The sequence below is a fragment of the Nymphalis io genome, chromosome 13 (assembly GCF_905147045.1).
Source record: "Nymphalis io chromosome 13, ilAglIoxx1.1, whole genome shotgun sequence".
NCBI lineage: Eukaryota > Metazoa > Arthropoda > Insecta > Lepidoptera > Nymphalidae > Nymphalis > Nymphalis io.
This window is the reverse complement of record NC_065900.1, coordinates 11,436,490-11,462,825: the sequence shown is the minus strand read 5'-3', so window position 1 is coordinate 11,462,825 and position 26,336 is coordinate 11,436,490. Positions and strand designations below refer to the sequence as shown.

The 26,336-nt window shown below is 31.6% G+C and overlaps 1 protein-coding gene across 1 annotated transcript; it reads right to left on the bottom strand.

Annotated features, from left to right (window-relative positions):
* Positions 1 to 1,513: 1,513 nt before the first annotated feature.
* Positions 1,514 to 26,033, bottom strand: LOC126772717 (uncharacterized). The gene is made up of 4 exons (XM_050493245.1): positions 25,730 to 26,033; positions 4,420 to 4,687; positions 3,931 to 4,101; positions 1,514 to 3,129 (listed from the first exon to the last, which is right to left on the bottom strand). The coding sequence occupies exons 1-4, from the start codon at positions 25,848 to 25,850 to the stop codon at positions 2,850 to 2,852; spliced, it is 840 nt and encodes a 279-aa protein (XP_050349202.1). The 5' UTR covers positions 25,851 to 26,033; the 3' UTR covers positions 1,514 to 2,849.
* Between the last annotated feature and the right edge of the window lie 303 nt (positions 26,034 to 26,336).

Sequence of the window (26,336 nt, the reverse complement as noted above, 5' to 3'; positions counted from 1 at the left end):
GCAGCAAACATTTTTATTTTAAACAAACGCACACGTGGACTAATGTTATGTATCGTAATGAATAACAGTGATATAAATACATATACGTAAATTATTGTTTTCCATAATTAAATCATTGTATGTTCGTATACTTACTTACGTGTTACGTCTATAAATGTTAAATAGATAAATATATACATATAATTTAATTATTAACTGTAATAGAATGAAATCGTGTATATATATAACTAGAATGTAAATATTACTCGCAGGTTTGGATAAAGATCTACTTGTTTTATAACCATTCTCATTGTTTATAACATAATAGTGAGTTTAGCGCAGATATACCTAAAGATAAAGCCCGATATGATACCGATCAGTCGTGCGTGTATAATTATAAATTATTTCCGTGAGACGAAGCATTAATCTTATTTTTTTTATTTATTACAACAATCATATACGCTTCGTTAGTCTACTGTCACCAGATTTCTTGGTTGCAGATTATGAGAAGGCAAATTCGAATGTTATGTCCCTTGTGCCTGTAATTACACTGGCTCACTCACCCTTCAAACCGGAACACAACAATATCAAGTGCTGCTGTTTTGCGGTAGAATATCTGATAAGTGGGTGGTACCTACCCAGACGAGCTTGCACAAAGTCCTACCACCAGGGTAAATTAAAGCCGTTGGTCTTACGATGATTTCCCTTCGATCGTTTCGATTCGCCCCACGGGATTTTTGACATCTCCCTAAGTATATCTAAGAGTAAAATAAGTCACTCACCGTCCATGGAGATATTATTAATTTGTGCTTTCTGTTCTATTTAAACAAGGCGTAATCCCCTTGAACGCAATTTAATTAGTTCTTTTAATGTTTCAAAATTCGTTTAGAATTAGATATTTATACCTACATGAACGCAAAACTGAATTGAAATAGTTCTATTCCGATAGACTAGTAAAATAGAAGTTTGGTTTTTATTTTTAATTGTATAAATGACATTATAATTAATAATTTTTAATTATATAATTATAAAAAATAATTAACTGAAGCTGCTCAAATACTCAAGCGATGCAAATATATTTACTTTTATCCAACGAATATGAATTTGCGGGGCTGGGTTTTGAAACATTGTCCATGGTCATCTGATACAAAAAAAATATATTAAAGATCTCTCAAAGAAACTGGTCCACACTTCTGGTGACACAAGAGCTGGCGCTTATTTAGCCCAAAGGCTGAGTCTAGCGGTGCAGAGAGGCAATGTCAGCGTCTTGGGTACAATGCCACAGGACAATCTTTTAGATGACGTGTTAAAACATAACAAACAAAACAACAAAATACGCAATACAATTTTATAGATAAATCTATAAAATTGTATTGCGTATTTTGTTTTTTTATTTCTATTATATATATAATTTATTAAAAGTGAAATAAAAAAAAAATACATAACATTTAGTGAATATTTTGTTTATTATTTATTGATGATTGTAATATAAAAAGTTTGTTTTATTAACATTACAAAACGCTCTTCTCTTTTGCTATTTACAGCTAATGTATTACTTACGTTAATTATTTACATTACATATATTTACACGAAGAGGTAAACAAATACTATTTATTAAAATTTAATTACTTAATTATGTCACATTATTAATTAATAAAATCATTAAAAACTAAACGGTAACATCTTGATTGTGTGTAATTTTAGTTATTTATAAAGTATAGGTGAAATTAGGAAGGTGATTTTAGTGCTAATTGAATTTATATTCAGATACCCCTTTACTATAATATATTTGCTATAACCAGAGAGACGAGACGATTGCTTTTAAATCCTATCCAAGGTCAATAAATTTATTATTAAAAATACACTAAATCTTATTTGCTCAATATATATCATATATTTTATAAATAATTATACTGGTGGTAGAGCTTTGTGCAAGCTCGTCTGGGTAGGTACCACCCACTCATCAGATATTCTACCGCAAAACAGCAGTACTTGTTATTGTTGTGTTTCGGTTTGAAGGGTGAGTGAGCCAGTGTAATGACAAGCACAAGGGACATAAAATCTTAGTTCCCAAGGTTGGTGGCGCATTGGCTATATAAGCGATGGTTGACATTTCTTACAATGCCAATGTCTAAGGGCGTTTGGTGACCACTTACCATCAGGTGGCCCATATGCTCGTCCGCCTTCCTATTCTATAATAAAAAAAATATTATTATCTGTTTAAAAAAAATGAAGTAATTTAATATATTTTAATTAGTCTGGCTTGTTATTTCGCTTACACAATAAATTACGGGGATCGCTGCCTTACAATTGCATTTGAACATTGATACAAAAAAAATATCGATAACAATACTACACAACATTCCAAGCGATGGTTGCAAAAGAACTGGGATTGTGAAATTTTGAGTAAAATATGATGTATTAAGGTTTTCTTCGATAGTATATTTCATTGATAAAAAAAAATCCAAAATTTCACCTACGCATGGATTCCCAGGACCATTCGTCTATCTATTAATATGCTCATTAAAACAATACAAAATTACAAATTATTTGTTTTCCGTGCAATACTGACAACGAATCACACAGAAAAATTCTTAACATTTATTTGAAGAATATCTCCAGAAATATTTACAAAACATGGTTATCACAAATTACACTGTTTTTATTTACTCGTATATGACTTCTGTCTCCTAATTATCATTTACCCATTTCTGAGGTCTCGTATATGACTTACGTTAATTAGGGGTTTAAAGCTATTATAATCTTAAAATCTATCAAAACCATTTTTATTCCAAATTTTTAATCGGTGAATAATAGTTTCCATTGGGAAATAACACCGAATCACAATCATTATATGAAAAATAATGTCATTATCTAAACATCAATATATTTTGAAGCAGCCTCAACGGATCAGATGTACAGAACGTTCGACCACGGGGACACGAATACCTCCGAACACACATCGCAAATCTTCTGTCACATTCGCACAATCTCGCAGAACAACTATTCCCGACCTGGCGACGTGACTGGTAATTCTCTAGAGCACAGTGAGGCTGCCTGTTGAAACACTTCCAGTAGTAAGGCTGGAAGTAAACCGTGTTGACCGGACAGTAGACGTTCTCGTAGCACTTGTCGTGTAGCCTGCAGCAGCTGGTGGAAGGGGCAGTGTTTTGGACGTTAATTATAAAGTGGTGACGATTGTAAAACTAATGAATAAGCACTTTTATTAATTGTGTACAATTATATTATTATATATATTGTGTAAATATATATAATAATATAATTTATATATATTGTGTAAATATATATAATAATATAATTTATATATATTGTGTAAATATATATAATAATATAATTGTACACAAAAAAGCCGAGATGGCCCAGTGGTAAGAACGCGTGAATCTTAACCGATGATCGTGGGTTCAAACCCGGGCAAGCACCACTGAATTTTCATGTGCTTAATTTGTGATTATAATTCATCTCGTGCTTTACGGTGAAGGAAAACATCGTGAGGAAACCTGCATGTGTCTAACTTCACTGAAGTTCTGCCACATGTGAATTCTACCAACCCGCATTGGAGCAGCGTGGTGGAATAAGCTCCAAACCTTCTCCTCAAAAAGAGGAGAGGAGGCCTTTAGCCCAGCAGTGGGACATTCACAGGCTGTTACAGTACGGTATATATTGTGTATATTAGTATAGGAAATGTATCCAAGCAATTAATTTATCTAAAATTTAAAACTTATATAACAACAATACAATTTCTTATTCTGTAGTAGTGAAGCAAATAGTATGTTATGTAGCTTAACTGAAATCTCAAATGAGAATGATTATACTAAAATTGAATAAACTTTGAACACGTAGCGTATTGTACTTTGAAGGTTTAAGACTATTACATGGTTTTTAACCATTGTTTTATTTTTGGTGTATTTTTAATAACTAAAGAAGTCATACTTGTCAATTCCATCTGTAGGTTTTCCGGAACCGAGGAAACCGCAATAGCAACCATAGCCCTTGTACGAGATGGGATCACATCCAGTGGCACAGGTCAACATGTTGTAGAGATGGAAAACTCCACGCTTCCCACGATCTCCCTTATTTGAATACTGTTTTGGATCTATTGTTCTGAAAATTAAAGACATTTGGCACTTTCTTCTTACGCTATATCATAAATATTTGGAAATAGTATTGTTTCACAAACATCTTTAATGTGTTATTCCTTGAGATAACGTCAACGCTATCAAATGTATAAAAAAACCTTACTAGATTTACACAGGTTGTAAACATGTATTAGTTAAGTTGATCTAGAAGCATATTTTAAATATTTTGTATGATAGCAATCTGTATTTTGATTACAAAAATAATAATGACAGTAATAATTCAATGGCTAAGTATGAAATGCAAGAACAAAACCTACTAATATAAAACTACAATTATACTCACCTAACACCTTTATGATAATCAGACTCTGGTATTGAATACCTAAATGGATCATGAGCAAATCCAACGAGTATATTATCGTCCTTACTATCGAGTTTGTCATTAAAATTAATATCTTCTAAATTATTTCCTTTGGTGTCATTATATATGTGACTGTAATTATGCTTAGAGCTATGGTTAATTGGAGTGCTATATGGCCTTAGAGTATGGCTAATTTGCGCGTAGTTTGTGCTATTGTATATGAAGTCGTAGCTTAGAGGTTTCGGCAAATCTGAAAATAAATATAAACAATATTAATAATAATTAAAATAAAGCTGATTTTTGTTATTTACTATGTTCCCAAGCCAGAGCTTGAGCCGAGGTGTTCCAATGGAAGATTGTAGGTTAAAATTCAAAACCCAATACATAATTGAGTTTTCATGTGCTTAATTTATGTTTGTTAATTTATCTCGGCGGTGAAGAAAGACGTCGTAAGGATCGTCGACGACGTTGCATGTGTCTAATTTCACTGAAATTGTCTCTTTCTTTTCTTCAAGACTGCACTGTCCTCAAGAAGGCCTTTGCCCAGCTGTGAGACTAATTACTTCAACAAACAATGAGAACATATCGTGAAAATTCAACATGCACACACGCGAGTATTTGTATGTTTGTATAATTCAGTTAAGTATTATGTCATTTCATTGAATCAGTTTATGATTGCGGTCGAGGAACTTGTTACGGTTGTGAAAGTTGTTTCGGATGTTATATAATGATCTGATCAAAAATATATAATACTTTTTTAGCTCTAAAATGTCCCCAAAATATATACGCAATGTAAACGATAGACCTAATTAATATCTAAATGGAATTAAATAATAATATTATCATGATTACGTAAATTTAGACAATAAATAATAACAAATACACATGGCTTTGTAACAACAAATGATTCAACAATAATTGTGATCATCTAAATCAATAGAATATATCGGAGCAATTACCTAAAGTGTAGGTTGATGGTAACGCAATGCACACTATTGAAAAATAAGCGCATTTCACGCACTAGATGCTTGCGAACAATCAGGCTAATTGTACACAAATGTAAATGGATGTTCAATGATGGACCGGCCGACTATGAAAATGGCACTGAAATGACTAATTCACTTGCGTTTGTAATTCAACTTGTAAAAGTAAATAATTAATTAATTTACTTTTTTAAATTGATTTTAGATAATGTTTTATAAGATTTTTTGTAACCATTATACCTAGAAAAAACCCATATTTATCATTTTTAACACGTATTTATTAAATTAGAACGAATTAATTTTATATAACGGTAATTTGGCAATTTCTTGCACTTTTTACATACATCTTTAATTTCAATTTCGGTCAGGTTATGAAAAAATAAATGTTTTTTTTTTAAATACCTACAGACTACTTTTCCATGCTTTGGGTGTTTCTTTCTATTTTTTTTGTTAAGTCTGAATTTTTTATTGAAAATGAATTTTTTTTTTTAATTTCAGACTTCTTAATTGACCCACACGTTGTGTGCCAGTCACCTTCGCGAAGACTACTACAAAGTAGTACGTTCACTATTATTTAACATTCGTACAATTTTTAGCTCGACAAATTGGTAAAATATTGCCGTCTATTATTTTTATTATAACTATATAATGCGAATGAAGAGCTACTTGACAAACTAGATAGACTTCAAAATTTGTGCATTCGTTTCATTTACGGTCTGCGCAAATTTGATCACATTTCTCAATATCGACGTCAGTTAAAGTGGCTTCCTATCCGACTTCGCCGGAGCTTGCACATATTATCGCTTCTTTTTAATATATTAAACCATGGTAGCCCTGATTACCTACATGAGCGTTTTCTGTTTTGTCCTGCTCGTGAAAGACCAGTACGCGCATGTGTGGCGTCGAAAACTCTTGAGGTACCATTTTTTAATACTACTTCCTTTGGTAACTCGTTTTCCGTTGTTGCCGCTCGCCTATGGAACTCTCTTCCAGATAATATTTTCCATAATAATGTTACAATAAGATCGTTTAAAATCAGAGTTAAGCAACACTTTCTTTCCACTCTTCCCTTTGTACACATTTTTCATTTATATAATTTTCTGTATACTCTGTTGGTACATAAATAAAAAAAATAAAAAATAAATAATGATAAATATTTAATTATAGTAAAAAGTAAAATAAATTAAATAATATGGCTTAAATATTGTAAGCCATATTAAAAGTTATTTGTAGGATACGCTTTTTTCTTTTACGAGAAAAATCGAGCGCAAGACAGATGGCCTTACATGTTTTTCGAGGAATGAGAATTAGAGAAAAAAATCGAGATCGAAATCGAGAGGGCGTTTGGTGACCACTTACCATCAGGTGGCCCATATGCCCGTCCGCCTTCCTATTCCATAAAAAAAAATCAATAATTTTTTTATTGTCCTTACTCGAGATTACAACTAAAGGCAGCTTCGGAGTCTGCAGCCTAAAAAATAAAATAGCCGACTACTAAGGCGTTAAAAATTAAAGTATTTTTAACACTTATTATTTCACCTTTTTACAAGCGTTAAGTAATTGCAGAGAATAAACTTAGTCGTATTTATCAACATTCGTATATACGTTTGGGATTGTTTGTACTAATATTAGAGTAATTTGAAAAATATATTCAAACCGAATTCAGATTTATTGTAATTCATGTGAATAAATTTCTTCAAGCATTTCCCCAAGTAATATATTTGTGGGAATTTTAAGTATACTTTCTTTAATGCATAAAATACATTAAGATATTTTTATCGATAACTTTTTTATGGATAATAATGAAAAAGAAACATGGTTACTATGCCTAGAGATAATAACTATGAAGTTAAGAATAATACTAGAGAAGAAATAGTTCAAAGATCATTTATATATAAATAATTATTATAATATATGTTATTAACCTTAGACCATGACTTTGCTAATGCGTTATAAAACGTACGAGGAACTTAATTTGAAATAATACGACGTTTCTTGTAATTGCACTGGTTCACCTTCGCGTTATTACAAGAATGTTGGTGAAGTGAATCCGTGCGCGTCCGCAGTTTATTAAGCATGTGCATATGTCTTCATAGGTCCGTCCAGTCGTCGATAATCATTATGGAAAATAAATTTGCGGGTTTCGAGTAGTACGTCTAAGAGTTTCTACTCTTTTTCTAAATGATTTTTAGTGTGAAATCCGGCGGGTCAGACAGGCGGCCGACTGTTGTCCTGGCGATAAGTATAACGTTACGCGTGACCACGCTATATAGATGGTATGTAGCTAAAGGTTTTAGAGAATTTCTTTTAAAAAAAGTCAGTATATTTTATTTTTAATTAAGGCATTTATTAATGCATAAAATATCCTTTTATGCATATTATTTTTTCAAAATAATTTCGATGTTTAATGCGGTTTAACATTTGCTAGGTGTCCCGCGACGGTTCATTCTTTATTTTATTGATAAGACTAAAGATCGTCTACAGTTTACAAATAAAATAAATAATATCGTTTGACAAACGGGATAAAAAGGTACTTAACCTTTTTTCACTTTGCTTACGAGTATATATATTATAGTCACTGATATTAATGGACATATATTATTTAATTATTTATATACTGACCATGTTCTTAGGTATATTTAACATAAATACTAAGTAATTGGGATACAAAAGGACGCTTATCTATAAGAGATATGTAGGTAATATGAGTATGTAATTATACTTATATATAGTAGTTAAGATAAAAAAAAGTAATTACTAAAAACATTGCAATCGTAGAGTAAAGAAAAATATAGATTTGTTTCTTTTTAATTTTGTTTTAAAACTTAATAACCAATTCTGAACGTAACTGCTGATTAGACAAATCGATACGTTTTAATAAAAAAGCAATAATTTGAACGTATAAATTGATAGAAGCGCAAATAAAATAATTTTTTTTTAATTATATTAAAGTAAGCTATAATATTTTTGTAGTTTTTATTCGTCAAGAGTACCGAAGCTATGTTTTCTCATATCTAATCCAGAATTTCTTATAAGCTAATCAGCATCATCTACACAATGGATTCGACTCAGAGGCAACTATAGTAAGGCTATGAGTTAATTATAGATTTTTATAATTTTATATAGATATATATAACGCTGCTTTTGTTTCAATTTTTTTACAATATACATATGTAGACGGGCAGACTAACCTAGGGAACTAAGATGTTATGTCCCTTGTGCCTGTAGTTAGTCTGGCTCCCTTATCCTTCCGACCGGAACAATACTGTTTTTTTTTAAATATATATATATATATATATATATATATAGAATAGGAAGGCGGACGAGCATATGGGTATGATGGTAAGTGGTCAACAACGCCCATAGACAATGGCGTTGTAAGAAATGATAACCATCGCATACCCGGACGGGCTTGCACAAAGCCTTACAACCAAGTGAAGTTTTTTAACAGAAAATTATTAGTATATTTCAATTGTATTTATATAACTCGGATGGTTGAAGTGTTAATAAAAGAAAAAAATAATAATTTAATAATGTATTGTAATTAATAATATGCTGGGGTAATAATAATATCCTTGGACATTATTCACATACGGCCACCTGATCCCAAACTGGGTACAGCTTGTACTATGGAAACCAGACAATTGATACACTACATATACTACTTTTCTTTTGTAAATACATACTTATATAGATAATTACACCCAGGCTCAGGACAAACAGACATGTGCATGTACACAAATGTCTGTCTTGGGTGGGAATCGAACCCACAACCTTCGTGAAACTCAAGTATCTACCAACCACGCCAACCAGCCGGTCAAATTAATTATATTGTAATTCACAAAGATAAACATGTTATCTGAAGAAAAATTTAATAATTGTAAATGATTATATAAAGTCTAATAAAAAAAAGCCGAGATGGCCCTGTGGTAAGAACGCGTGAATCTTAACCGATGATCGTGGGTTCAAACCCGGGCAAGCACCACTGAATTTTCATGTGCTTAATTTGTGATTATAATTCATCTCGTGCTTTACGGTGAAGGAAAACATCGTGAGGAAACCTGCATGTGTCTAATTTCACTGAAGTTCTGCCACATGTGAATTCTACCAACCCGCATTGGAGCAGCGTGGTGGAATAAGCTCCAAACCTTCTCCTCAAAAAGAGGAGAGGAGGCCTTTATCCCAGCAGTGGGACATTCACAGGCTGTTACGGATATAAAGTCTTGTTTTATTTATGTTTAAGCCTGTGTAAAGTTTGTTGTATGTTTTTTTAGCTTTTTAAGCATCTCATAACAATAATGTGATACCTGACATTGTAAACATCCCAATAAAATATTTCGCCGAGCATGCAGTGAGAAGCGGATATAGCACGAATAGCATATCGAATTTTTGAGGTCAAATTATGTAATTCACTGTTTACTGTGCGACCGGTTTTTTTATTTATTTGGAATTCAGGTAATCATGACAAGACATGACATTAATGTGACAAGCAATTTTATCACGGTATGGCGATTATTTGAATAACGCAACATGTAACCATTGTCACTGCAATTATTTCATGATGGAAGTTAATCTAAAATATGTAAATAAGCTTAGTTCATCGCATCCATAAGTTATTTGTAAATATACTCTTAAGAAGAATAAGAAAGACTCGACAGCCTCCTGAACAAGCGGGATTTAGTTAAAATATAGTTATATTTACTATATATTTATTTCTTCTCGTGATGTCTTCGTAGTTTTCATTGATTATTTTAAAGCTTTTGATTATATTTCAAATGACACACAATGGTGAGCCACAACCACAAAGTGTAAAAAGAGAATATTTAAATATATTACAGGCGAAACTTCGCAACAGGAGTGCTATTATGCAATTAATTCGAAGATGCGATTCCTTTAAGGTGACGAGTACGACAAGGCGAGCCATTGCACTAAATATGTATACAGTTCTAGATATTTTTAAAACGTAGCTATAAAAGGCTTGGCATGAAATAAACGGGAAACTTTTGATCATCTCGGATTTGTGACAATTTAATAACCGAAGCTGACGAAGAACGCTCTCATATCCTTAGACCCGCGACCATGAAAGTAAAAAAATGAACGCTAAAAAGACATATATGTTAAGAAACAGTTTATATATATACCCATTACAATCCAATCTACCAGAAAGAGTTCGGAGTTACAGGCAAAATTCATCGCTGTACAACACCGATTCGCAATACTTGAAGCCTTTAATATTTTTTGTTACCTATAATATACATTGCCTTATACCTACATTTAACAGTCTATAAGTTCAAAGCGATTTCGCAAACAGGCCTTATTCAAATCCATTTTTAAATCAGCTGCCTTGACATTATACATAGATCGACTTGACTTGTGTGATGCTTTTGATTATGTAAGGAAGAGGTGAATCATATACTACTTGAGTGCTCACTAACTTCGCATACGAAGCTAGGTAATGTTAAATTAAGCCAATATGCATAAAGTTAACAAACTAATTCTAATGTAGATTCTTGCCTAAGTTTTAATTGTATATGTGAGAAACATGATAATTTATGTGTTTGCTTATATACTAGTAAGCAAAACAAGTACTACTAATCTAAACTGTTTTTTACGTATTTATTTTATAATTCTATTTTAGCTAATGAATATTAAATATTTATAAACATATTATTAGGAAAATATTTTAGTTTTTAAAGATATCTCCTATAACTTGCTCGTATACTTAAAAAAATATATATTTATATATCTGCGATATTTTAAATATTTTTATTTATTACTAGCTACCCGTTTTTATTTCGTACAGATATAATAAAAATCTACATTAAATGTTTATATTGAAGTATAAACATACAATTTTTTTTGGACACACAGCCTTTACTGCCTACCGGATTTAGTCGAAGGTATTCTCACCTCCTCAAAGTTTCACCATAATTGGATGAATAGTTTAGTAACGCGTAGAGGACAAACATTATTTTTTATTTATCGAGAATAATTCTGTTTAAATTACGTTATTAGTTTGTCAGAATTATTCAATGGACAGCCTTCTTTGAGTTTATCATAAATGCTAGAATATTTAAAGTAACTCACTTTATTTATTACATACACAATATATACACAACTTACAAAAAAAAAAAAAATATTTTGCTTGCAGAAATATTTTGCAAGAACCGTTGAAATATTAATATGTAATTCGACAATGATGTTACATGTTGTAATATTTATGTGGATATAAGGCATATGTCTTATTATAAAACTAGTTTTTTTTGATAGATGCTCTTATTGTTAAATTAGATTTCTATGCCAAGGATATAAAAACTGACCGTGATTCAGATTAATGAATAAACACGTGAACCAGCTTACACGTGATTATGAATGATGCATGAAATTGCAGTTATAATTTCAATGTTTCAATAGAATAAATTGCTTAATTATGAAATAATAACTCAATTGTATTTAGTATGTCTTATTATTTCTTTAAGCCTTTATGTCTAATTGAGAGGCATGGACTTCGTTCGGCCTCTAATATTAACATTATAGGATTAAGAAACATTTTTTATTTGTTGGCGTTTTTTGTTGTTCATATTTGCTCAACAGCTTTTCTATGTATTCAATGTAATTATCTATCATTTTCCTGTTAACACTGTAGGAACTACATAAAATATTGTACGTTAATAATATATGGTGTTAGTTAACTAATAGTGTAATGTCATAGATGCATATCCTTGAAATAATCCAGCCGGCGCCCATGTTGAGTGGCATCACTTTACATTAAAAAAGTAACTGGATTTTTTAAGCGAGATGATTCGAGATTATATGTGCGGAGTTGCTAGAATATGCACCACATCATTTTCTTCATCATGTGCTTAACTGGCGTCTTTAATTCTTCGAAATGTATGTAATAATGTTGCATGAAAAACACTGCGAGAACGATGGTCTATTGCGTGCCTTTGGGCAAAAACAATCATAATTAAATGTCTATTTGGCGTTAATAGGTTATAAGTCCATGGCTTGTCTGTGTTTGATAATTTCATGTTGTTGTTGAAATAAGTTAAGTTGTAAGCAAATAAATAATTGAATATATACTAACAAAAAACAACAAAAAATGCATATAATATATTTATTAAAAGGTCTGAAGTATGGAAAAGTGGTATAAATATAATTATTACTTTCAATATATACGTGTATTAAATAATATATATATATATATATATATACATTATTGTTGAAGTTTAGTTTTGGAAGACAGATGGAAAAATACACTCACTCATGATGAAGAATCAGTGAAGTCAACGCACCACCAACAATGAGACCTAATATGTTTTGTCTCTTGTGCATTTTATTACGCTGGCTTACTTAGTATTCAAACAGGAAGTTATGCTGTTTTGCTGCAGAGCAATTAATAGGAGGATAGTACGTACTGAGGTAGACTAGCTAGAATCTTTGTCACTTGTAAAACATTCATTTTTAGAATACGTAATATGATAACCAATGACTTTTTTTATTAAATCATTTGTTTGTAAAGTAAATTAGAGTAGTTATATAAAAAAAAAACTAAGTCTAATATAAATTTGTCCGAAGTTGTCTATACGAAATCGCTAATAGTTCAATTCTATTTTATTTAATTTTTTGTTCATCTATTCGAAAGAATTAATTTTAATTATCATAACGATTCGATACTTATACTATATGATTAACGTGTATTTCTCATATTAAGTAAATTGTATTCTTTTTTGAGAAATAAATGTCTAAAACCAGACTTTAAATAAGAAGGAACATAATTTTATACCTAAAAATAAAAAGCCGTACAGATGGTCATCGTGAACCACAAAATAAAAAAAAACGAACCTGCAACGAGAACAGAACTTGATTCGTAAGAGAAAGTATTCGCTTAAAGGTCAAAATTTCGTTACCCTAATTATGACCGACTGGCCGCGAATGAAAGTATTTAAGCTGGAGCTCATTTTATCGGATCTATGTATTTATAACATTGCAATTTTAATTTTACCTTGCTTGAATACTACTTGCTTTGTTTTATCATAACACGACAAAACAGCTAATCTAAAATTGTAAAACTTTGTAAAATTTTCCGTATTTTTATTAAATATTTACCATATAAAAACCATAAATGTTCTTATATATGGTTTATGATAACATTATAATAAGTTAAGCGAACGAAGCATATACTACTTTATTTTATAAACAAATGATTACTTACATGTTAACAAAGATATATATTTTAAGGTTGTTAACAGCAAAACGTTAATAGCTTTAAAATACACATATTTGAGGCTAAATGTACACAATGCAGTTAATTGCTTATCTGAGATGACAAGGCTACAGTGATCTTTATATATTACTAAAAAGTAATATCTTGACAATGTTGTGATTACTAGGCAAGCACTACTGAATTTTCATGTGCTTAATTTGTGTTTATAATTCATCTCTTACTTGACGGTGAAGGAAAACATCGTGAGGAAATCTGCATGTAAAATAACCCGTATTGGAGCAGCGTGGTGAAATAACCTTCAAACCTTCTCCTCAAAAAAGGAGAAGAGGCCTTAGCCCAGCAGTGGGACATTCACAGACTGTTATTGTACTGTACTGGTCTTTTCAGTCAAGACTTTTCTCACTGGTGGTAGGGCTTTGTGCAAGCTCGTCTGGGTACCTACCTAGCCGAATTTGTGGAGTAAATAAAACTCACCACCCACTCATCAGATATTCTACCGCAAAACAGCAATACTTGATATTGTTGTGTTCCGGTTTGAAGGGTGAGTGAGCCAGTGTAATTACAGGCACAAGGGACATAAAATCTTAGTTCCCAAGGTTGGTGGCGCATTGGATATGTAAGCGATGGTTGACATTTCTTACAATGCCAATGTCTAAGAGCGTTGGTGACCACTTACCATCAGGTGGCCCATATGCTCGTCCGCCTTCCTATTCTATAAAAAAAAAAAAGAGATTCTAGGTAGTTGCCAGTGCTACAACCCTGTTCTTCGGAAAATATGTAAAGCTCTCGTATCTGCGCCTCATCTCTGTGTGTGCCATATTGCTGTCCAGCAAACTATGAGCGTGTGATTATAAGCTGCTCAGCTATGTTGTGTGCAACTTGTGTTCTTTGAGTTTATTTCGTTATTATTATAAGATCCGTTTAAACAAAATGATGTTGAACGAGATTGAAATAGTCTTATTAAAAGTGGACTTATAAAGAACTTTTTATTTCAACATTTTACAAGCACACCATATTAGTTCAACGAATTTACGACCAGTTCTTAATGTTGATTCCACTGTGAAGAATCATTCCGGTACATATTTTATGTATTTTTGTGTATTATAGTTTAATTTAAATAATCATTAATCATGTACGACGAATTATGTATGACTATAAAAATATTTGGTTAGGTTGTTAGGTTTTAATTTTAATGTACGTGTATATTTTAGAAAATCTGGTAACTATTTGAAGCATTATTAGCAGTTTATAACAATTAGCTAATGATCAGCATTTGTTACGAACGCTACATTGATTTTTACACTTAAGTCATTTTTATTTTTATCTGTGGAACCATAACGTAACAAGCTCGATTCTTACCACGGAAAACGTATCGTAAAATATTAAAAAGCATTGACTAGTAATTATAACATTTAAATTATATACTGATCATAAAAGCCTATCACCGTTTCATTATAACTGCGTGAGTTTTTGACATCTATTTATATAATAATACGTAAAAAGAAAACCCTTTATTATGAGTTTGTATATGGAGAATAAGTGCTTAAGTTTATGCTGCTAAGTGCTAAAATTTTACTGGTGTTGGGGCTTTGTGTAAGCTCGTCTGGGTTGGTACTACCCACTCATCAGATATTCTACCACAAAAAAGCAGTATTTGATATTGGCGTGTTTCGGTTTGAAGGGTGAGTGTGCCAGTGTAATTACAGGCACAAGGGACATAACATCTTAGTTCCCAAGGTTGGTGGCGCATTGGCGAAAAATATATGCATTTAAAAAAAATAATATTGAATTTTAAATTTCAATTTAACAAAGCAATGATTTACGGACGAATTTCGATCAATGTGGGACTTCTAGTTATTGTTGAATAGTTATGTAATCAAATAGTTCCAAATTTAAATTCAAAAGTGTGCGTTCAAGTTTAATCTTGAATTTTGGGATCATTCAATCTACTTAGCTATTTCAGTTCATGATCATGATTACATTTACTTTAATCTCACAAAAGATCTCACAGAAGTTTAAGAAGATCAATGCTTACAAATCTTTTAGGTGTATGCGTGTATGTATTTGTGTGTTATTACGCGTTACATGCAATCACGTGCTGCAAATCACGTGATCTAGATTTTCTGAATTGTTTAGGTTAGCTGATCATTTAATTGTTTATTAATAAGGCATTCATATAATTTTACTAAGATAAATGGTTTAGTGTGTATATGTTGCTCTAGATATTCGAAAATTGGTATCAATATGATAATTTACGACTGATTACTGGTTTTGATTGACAACTGACTTCTCTCAGAGTCATATCAATCCTATAAACATAACAAAGGATACACTAATCGTTAGAACGATCTACCACATCAGCTTTTTGGCGCCAAATATTCTAATATAATAATTTTATATTCGTTGCGTTCTGGTTTAAATGGTGTTTGAGTTAATCAAATAAAAATCTACTTTATTCAAGTAGGGTTTTACAAGTACTTTTGTATCGTCATTTCATACAATTATATGAGATTAGTTTTCGCCCGCAGCTTCGCTCGCGCGATTTGACCAAATTCGGTTCAGTGACTTAGCCATGAAATCGTAACAGTCAGATACGTCACTTTCGCATTACTCGCATATTAGTACTAGTAATGTAGATTCTACTAAGAAAAACCGACAAGAATTTGAGTAGTTGCTCGTTTTTAACATTTCAAATACACTTTCAATTATATATTAATCAAATACAATTAAATTTATTTATATTATGCCTGAAAGTCCACAAGTAATAATTTAACGTTTTTGTTATCATCCATATAATCGTGTGTAGAATATGCCTTATTTAATAATTTTTTTTTAAATATAATTGGTAAAGGTAAAAATAAATTTGACTCGAATCGTTCGACATGTTTCCGAGATACACAAACAAAGATTATAAAAACAAAACAAACATGATTGAAGCACATACAAAGCAAATCTAAAACTGGCTTGAGCTTTAAGGGCGTTCATGCTGCGTATAAATAAGCAGGTAAGTGAACTCAAAAACCAGCATTAATTGTAATTTTTACATTAATTAAAAAATATAAAATCGTGTGTTGCATTATATGCGAAATATTTAAGTAATAAAATTAAATTATGTGTATACTTAACTCGTGAGAATGTTGCACGGAATTTGTTAACTTAAATTATGAAATTAGGCTCATCTTTGAATACATTTGGAAATTTAACCTCTGCAATATTGAACAGTTTTGACATCTTAATGAGATTGCAAATATCTTGTAATATTGGTTTATCTTCAATTATTTATATCTGTCTAATAATAATAATATCTTATTAGAAGGCTTGCGCAAAGTTTTTATTGTCACATTTTTAAATTATTTATGAGAACAATATAACTTTGATATTAATTTTACTGGTGGTAGGGCTTTGTGCAAGCTCGTTTGGGTAGGTACCACCCACTCATCAGATATTCTACCGCAAAACAGCAATACTTGATATTGTTGTGTTCCGGTTTGAAGGGTGAGTGAGCCAGTGTAATTACAGGCACAAGGGACATAAAATCTTAGTTCCCAAGGTTGGTGGCGCATTGGCTATAAGCGATGGTTGGCATTTCTTACAATGCCAATGTCTAAGGGCGTTTGATGACCACTTACCATCAGGTGGCCCATATGCTCGTCCACCTTCCTATTCTATAAAAAAAAAAATTGAAGGTAGCATATTTAAATCCTCACACACACACCCAAAAACACTCACACACACCCACATGATCCTCTAACATTCGGGATATTTTTGTTATTATTGACTTGTTGTAACTATTATGAGTATTATAGCACAAACATTGTTATAAATAATATATAATACAAAAACATTCTAGCTTATTTTAATCTTTTCGTTTTTTGTAATGACTATCTATGCAAAGACGAGTTATATTCGCATTTTTATTTTTATCCAAGTATATATGTGATATAACACTTACAAAATTTCAGAACGTGTTTGTAAAACATGTATAAAATAGAATGTTCATAAAGATAGAGAGATTTCACAGAAAATAAAATAAAAATTAAAATGTTATTTCTTTTATCTACGTGATGCAATTTTCTGAGACATTTTTATTTCAAGCTAGTGTTTGCCTGCGGCTTCGCCATCTTGATTGTGGGGGGGGGGGGGGGAAGGCCAGGTGTTAGTTATAAAAAAAAGTAGAATATGTTCCTTGGGGTTCAATTATAAAGCAATATACTAAATTTCATTTCAGTGAAAGCGGAACATTCAGACAGAGTAACTTTCGCATTTATAATGTTAGTATGGACTATACGACGTCCTAAGTGATAAATTACGATCGAAATTCTCTATTTATTAGTTTCATTTTTTTTTTATTTTTTTTTTTTATTTTATTAATTTACAGTTGTATACAGACATTTTTATAAAATACAAAATAAAAAATAAAAAGAACAAAATACACATTACAAATTTAAAGCAGAAACACGCCGTCTAAAAGAATGTCCTGTGGCATTGTACCCAAGACGCTGGCACTGTTGCCTCTCTGCACCGCTAGACTCAGCCTTTGGGCTAAATAAGCGCCAGCTCTTGTGTCACCAGAAGTGTGGACCAGTTTCTTAGAAATATCTTTTATGATTCTTTTTGTATCGGACGACCATGGACCCAATGTTTCAAAACCCAGCCCTCGCAATTTTAATTTTAGTTTCATTTAAATTTGCAAATAAAAAAATATTTTTGAAGTTTTAATCGTCGTAATTTGCTTATAATTCGAATGCATAGAAACTAGTTTAATTATAAATCGGTTGGTTCTTTGTTTTTTTTTATCAAAAGAGGTCAATGACTTCTAAGTTAGCCTTGGAATACAAATAAATGGACTAATTACAACTCTACAATTACTAAATCACGTTTAATATCGATTTGATCAAAAAATCCGTACAATGCAAATTACATACATACAAAGCAGTTTTATTCAATTAAATCATTAGCTATTACAGCAATATTTGCGCTTATGATAGAGGTTTTGTCTACATGGCTTAATTCATATTAAATGTATTTAGACTACAGTATAAACAATACATTTAAACTATAGTATAACAAAGCTACCAACCCGCATTGGAGCAGCGTGGTGGAATAAGCTCCAAACCTTCTCCTCAAAAAGAGGAGAGGAGGCCTTTAGCCCAGCAGTGGGACATTCACAGGCTGTTACGGTACGGTATAACAAAGCTCAAGATTTGATTTCAAATACACTTGAATAAAATATAATGATATTTGTTTGTATGGAAATATGTCTATGTTAAAGATTTTATAATTTTTTTTTGGACAGAAATTGTTTTGTACGTAGTGTATGGGAGTCTTAAAAATCAACAAACCAAATCAGAACTCGAAGAGCTAAATGACTTATTATTATTTATTTTTTGAGTGATATTTTTTGGAAAGGACTTAAATGAATAGATGAATAAAGTATTTTGTTCACAATCAAATGTGGTCGGTAAGTTGTGTGTCGTCAAAGTATACGGCTAGATATGTCCAGTACACAACAGGTGGCTCATTGCTCTTTCTTCCTGTTGTGAATAAGTTGCTCATATATATTATTTACTCGTTAAATGAAATTGTTCCGCGTCCTTAGCATTATCGAGCATAAAGTCGAGACACATAAATAATAAGATGATCAACGATATTGTCTTAATGGTATAATAAAGTAAAAAAAATAATTTAATTGACTTTTATATTAATGATTACAAAGCGATGGTAAACTTTTTACATTTATTATATTGTGGTATTGAAAATACTTAATAAACAATTAAATGTGAGCGTATTCGTACATTTATTTGGGCTTTTATTCCGTTCTTTTCAGATTAAGAAGGATTTTTTATTATTGTTGTTGTTTAGACCTGTTTGTATGTCGACACTGTCCATAGACATTGGTGTTGAAAGAAATATTGGCCCATCCATAGATTGCTAATGCGCCACCTTGGAAACTAAGATGTTTTGTCTCTTGTGGATGTCGTTATACTGCCTCACTCACCATTTAAATCTGAACACGACAATACTAGGTATCGGAGCTTGGCGGTATGTGATGAGTGTTTTATATTTATATATAAATAGATCGTTGTCTCGTTCGGACTATAAGAGTAATGGAAAGCTTACAACTGTGTTTTCGCACACATATTTCAATAGTTTATTTCGATGACAGGGTGAGTAAAGACAAATAAATAACTTTGATCTTCACATGGCAGGATATCATTGTTCGAGGATTAATTAATCTATTATATTCGTTATATATTCGTGAAAAAATGGAGTTTTTAAAATTGCGTTGTTATTAGAACTTTGGTAGTAAAATTAAGTGAAAGTGTTGTATTATAAATAAAGATTTTTATTAATCGAGAATTGTTTATAGCGCTTAATATAGTAGAGCTTATAGCAAATCGCATTTTTTTTATAGAATAGGAAGGCGGACGAGCATATGGGCCACCTGATGGTAAGTGTTTACAACGCCCATAGACATTGGCATTGTAAGAAATGTTAACCATCGCTTACATCACCAATGTGCCACCAACCTTGGGAACTAATATGTTATGTCACTTGTGCCTGTAATTACACTGGCTCACTCACCCTTCAAACCAGAACACAACAATACCGAGTACTGCTGTTTTGCGGTAGAATTGACCAGACGAGCTTGCACAAAGCTCTACCACCAGTAAACAGCATACAAGCATGACATATTTATATCGAAGGTTTGTTATTTTACCGTTTTGTTTTGTTTTTTTATTGCAATAGCCGAGACGGCCTAGTGATTAGAAGGCGTATATCTTAATCGATGATCGTGGGTTCAAACACTATTGAATTTAAATGTGCTTAATTTGTGTTTATAATTTATCTCGTTCTTGACGGTAAAGGAAAAAATTGTGAGGAAACCTGTATGTGTCTAATTTCATTAAAATTATACCACATGAGTATTCTACCAAACCGCATTGAAGTAGCATGGTGGAATTAGCTCCAAACCTTTTCTTCAAAAGGTAGAGGAGGCCTAAGCCAGCAGTGGGGCATTAACCGGCTGTTACTGTACTGTTATTTTAACTCCTTTTACCATTGAAATAGGCTATACAATGTTTTTATATTTCTTTCTTGGCTGGTCTCAATTGAGACTGGCCATCGTGTTCGATATTCTGTTGGAAGGACAATATTATAACTTAAATTTAAAATATTTTCATTTAAAGTTGAATAAAATATTTTACATATAGTTTTAAAATGTCACGGGGCAAAAATACCGAAGTATGAAGTACTACTTATTTTTAACCTTGGAGTCATTTCACTTGTAGCTTCCTATCACGCGTCAATACAAAGGACGTATATGTCATTATGAGACAGACATAAAGCATTTAGAATGGAGGAATTCAAGCCATTTCAAGATAGTACAGTAATGGTATGACTAGTGCATAGTAATTACTACATTATAACTACAGGGGACGAATGATGTGGCCCGTACGCAGATAACGTTATGTTTATATAAAGGATTGGTTATTTATCAACGCACAGCTTAAGCTATAGCACATGTGGGCTCAAGATTTGGAGTTCATTGATTAGTAATATTCAAAAGCCGTAATAGATTTTTTTTGCGAAATTCATTTTGCTTCCTTTATCCAATCACCACAGTAAAAAAAAACATAAAATACAAATATTGAGTCAAATAAAAATAGTCGAAATCATTTTTAAGATTTTATAGATATCTCGCGCGTAGATTGCACAAATATATTTTATTACCTTTCTGCCATCATTACCGAGGCAGGTAGTGCTAATTCTAAATAAAACATACATACCTATATCAAAATCTTAGCTTAAATAATAATAATAATATCCTGGCTCATTATTCACACACGGCCATCTGATCCTAAACTAAGCAGAACTTGTACTATGGAAACCAGGCAACTGATATACTACATATACTTCTTTTGTAAATACATACTTATACAGATAATTACACCCAGACTCAGGACAAACAGACATGTTCATGTGTGCATGTCCTGGGTGGGAATCGAATCTACAACCTTTTTATTTTATATGCGCCGGGATGGCAAATGACTCTACTCCACCTGATGGTAAGTGGTAGTAGAGTCCAAACGCGACGACGGCCAGCACAATCGGGAAGAATGTTCTGTACTAGCCGTCCCCGCCTTGCCGACCTGCAAGATGCCTCTTCACGCCTCGTTTGAAGGAACCCGGGTTGTAAGAGGAGGGGAACACGTGAGCTGGTAAGGAATTCCATTTTTTGGTAGTGCGACAAAGAAAAAACCTTCGGTAAAAGGCAAGTATCTACCAACCACGCCAACCTGCCCCTCTCAAATTATATCTTATATATAAAATCTATTTAAGCTAAGACTGATACTTATATATATTAGGTATTTTTTGTAGTTACGTATATAAATAAATCTAATTTGCTAATTTGCCTTACACCCGTAAAGTTATTATGACATTTCTACTAGTACTATTACTAACTTAGCCATAACGTTCAAGTATTGTTTTGATTACTGCATTACCCTTATTCTTGGTAAATAAAGCATATTTTATTCCATGTAATGTGTTTTTTTTTCTTAAGTATTTTCTTGTTTTTTATTTGAGTATCAGCCTTGGATCTATGGTAGTTTCCAAGTCAAAGCAAAAAGTTTATATTTTTTTATACATGGCATGGCAACCCCATGGATAAAAAAAACAAAAAATAGATCCAGCACATCAATTTTACATAATAAACATTACATATGTGTATCTACAATAATAAAATTCTTCCTTGATATTTTACGTTTATACGATCAAAGTCTCAACAAGTTTCTCTACAAAAATTTATCGAAAATGGGTTTTGCTTTTGTAATAATTTGAATAATCCTACGTATTGTCTATTCTGATTGATGACATCGAAGCAATTATGTTTATTTATCTATATTCAATCGCATTTTAAGTCATAATTTTAAAATAATGAATAGCAAAACCTTGACATAACTATACTCGACTGTACTCAGATGACACCGATATGATAATGATTAATGTTCAAAATGACACCGATTTTTTAATATTTGTTTATTTTCTAAAAAAAAAGTCAGGTTAGTGGTACCAACTTGTTATTATTTCTTAGTATGAATTAACATTTACGGAGTACCATTAACGGGTTAATCGCAACCACAAATCAAGCACGTAAAGGCAACTATCCATTTCATAGCAGAAAACCGAACTCCTTGTTAAAGTATTCCCAAGCAAAAATGATCAGGTAGGTGGCTGGCTTTAAAAGACTACCTGTCACGCAGACAAAACCATCCGTTTGATGGCAGGAAACCAACCTGAAAATGCATTTCCAAGGAAAAGCCGTATATGAAACTGCTTATCTAAATAAAACCCTTTACGTTAGCTGAGCTTCATCGGAGTCGTAATAGATGTTTTGTAGGCGTTGAAACATAAATACATGACAGAGTCCAACTTGTTTCTATGGACCAGGCGCTGGCACCAATACAAGCCATAAATCAAGATAGATAAAGAAAAACGGTCAAGCGCGTGTGAAATGCATTGTTGTTTATAGTAACATTTGTAATAAGACATAACTTATTTATAAAAAACGATTGTTATTTTTGAAAATTCGTATAATGTAAATTTACATAATACTTTCTATATATTTTTTATTTTAATTGTAAATAGTATTTCTTAATTTAAGGTTTTAGTCAATTACATTAAATGTTAAGATCACAATTTTTTAATTGTTTTTAACATAAAATAAACTAATACCAAATTACACACCTCTCACAATAAATAACAGACCTTTACAAGCAAAAACTCATGAAAGACATCTTGGCTTATACATGGATACTTATTTAACATGGAATGTTCACATAAATCACTTAATAAGTAAATTGATCTCATTCCATGCCTCCTTGCGGATGAATGTTCGGTGCATACCACGTAAACTACGTTTCACAATTTAATTCCCTAATAACACCACATTTATTATATCTAATCGAAATCTGGGGAAGTGCTGCCAAAACACGATTGGACAAAATACAAGTCCTACAAAATAAAATAATAAAAATGTTATTTAATTTTAAATTTCGAACATCAACTAAAAAAATTATCGCGTAACTAAATTAATGAGCATAAAACAATTATATAATTACAGCACCTGCACTGTCATACGTAAAACTATTAGTAAAAATGTCCATACCAAACTACCATTTAATAGCAGCAAAAAATCTAGGCGCCCCTGCACTCGACGCGCGAGTCTCATTGTTTTGCCTAAAACTCGTACTAAGTTCGGTCAAACCGCAATAACATATGACGGTGCGCGTCTTTATAACAAGATACCCTCAGACATTAAAAAAATTGACTCGTTTAATATATTCAAAAAGCGACTGTCTCATTATATTATTACAAAAATATCTGTCTTAGTATGTAGAATGGAATAAGAGTGGTTTTCAAATCGTGGTGATGTTTTGTGTGTTATTTTCTCCATTGAAAAATGTAAGTACGACAACGAATGTCTGTTAATTGTTTGTATTTTTTCTTCAATTGTGTTCTCATGTAAGTGATGTAATTGTCTTTATGGGAATTAATAATCTTTAAGCCTAAACCTTAACCTATCCTGAAAGTCTTATTTAGCAACGTCCAACGAAATTACCTTCAAATATTAGCGAATGATTGCGACTGTTTAGTCTTCGTCTTAGTCAGGAAATAAGAGTAAAAAATATTCGACGCAAAAATTAAGGTCAGATTACACTAATAAATATAAATAAGCCGGCACGATTTCGTCAAACCACACTTATTAAATCTTGTAATTCGGAAATGTAACACTTAGAGTTCATGTATTAAAAATAATCATTAGTAGTCCTTAAATCGTGATGCTGTCTGGAAATAAAAACGTGCAGCCCGTGCAGGCATATAAAAAAAAAAACAAAATTACAAGTAAAAGGTGCAATGATTAGAGAAGGGCTTTGTTTTCATTACGTCAATACCGTAGTTAATGTTACGGCATTTCGACATTTTGAATTTTCGATAACGATCGTATTGAGTATTTTTACAATGGGTATATGGTGCAATCGCTGTTTGAAATGATGGAGTTTGTAAGAGTCGGAATAACGTTTATACAGATTTCATTCCATATTGTATAGTGAGCTGACTGACTATCGTTTAGTGAATCTTCGAAGAAGAGTTTTAAGTTCCTTTAGTACTTTTTTTAAGTACGTGAGGACAAAGAATGCTAACATGATGGAAAGTAACAACCAACGTCTATGGTCATCTGCAACACCTGAGGGTTTGCAGACGTAGGCTCTTTTCTTGAAGGTTTCTAAATCATATCGGTTCTGAAGACCCACCGGCGAAAGTTGGTTCCGCAGAGTGCTTGTGCGAGTATTTTTAAGGGACTTTAAAAAAAAGATGTAGGTACCCAATTTGTCCGTACATACATTTATGTATAGTACGATATTTATGGGTTCAGGTTTATTTCTAGCTTTTTAGTTGTTACTTTTGTGTTTTTTTTTTAACTTAAATTGTACTTTCTTTGTTGAAGCCAGTTTCCTAAGTTTGGATAAGGCTTATAACAAGTTCAGATATTGATTCGCGTTTTATATCCTACGTATATTTCAGTTGATAAAAATGTGATGAACTGGTATTAAGAATATAGATTAAAAATATTTTCTTAATAAAGTGACAGTGGTAAATAGATTACCCGGTTTATTGCATAATTGCTGCATTCACGTAAAGCGTGTGATTTAATTGTCTATAGATTTCGATACATCGATTACGAGAGCATCGTAATAATCGCACGACATTTATGATATGATATAATATGCCGAAAATTACGTAATTGTTTTTTTTTAAGGTTAAGTTAAAACTTTAACTCGACATTTTGTGTTGTAAGTCGCGATATTTTTTATAATTTTTGTATCTGTATTTGAATAATTAAAAGTTATAAATTTTAATTATAATTTGATTGATATTTTAAAATTGTTTTTTTTTATTTCTTGCAAAATTCACTTAACTAGGATTAAAAAGTATATAATGCTAACATTAATGTTATTTTTTAAAATAGAACATTATTTTTTTTCTATTGTTTGGTTTTAACTTTGCTTACACTTACCTAAATTACATAATATTGATGGCACACCAATAAATAACATCAAACCCGCATAAACTGATAAAGTTGTTAAATTTTTACAAACACACCACTTAGTTCCCATCTTTATCTTATTTGCCGTCATCACAACAAATTTTATTATATTATCGTTACTTGTTATACTACATTATTTTATAAAAAAAAATCAAATGTTTTTTTTACATCACAGTTAGTTAATTATTTTTTTGACAATTAAATTGGCGCGTAAAAAAAAGCGCGGTTAGAGACGCGCGGCTCATGCGCGCTGTCCATGTGGATGTTGAATAGTGAACAGTCTCACGCCAAACAGCCTTATTGTGCTTTAATTTATAATATCGTTTATCGTGTTGTATTTTGCATTCATTTCCATAAATTAGGCTTTATAATACGATATCTTAACCCAGATTGTAATGTTTTTGCTTTGTACTGTACAGTACCGTATGTACTGAAGATAAGTATTATATTTTTTTTATTTGTTCTCAATTTTTGATGTATAGACTAAATTATAGCTTTTTTATTACTACTAATAGAAAAGAAAGTTACTAGAAATACATAACAAAGGTATAAGTGATTGAGCTCATCAACATATTTT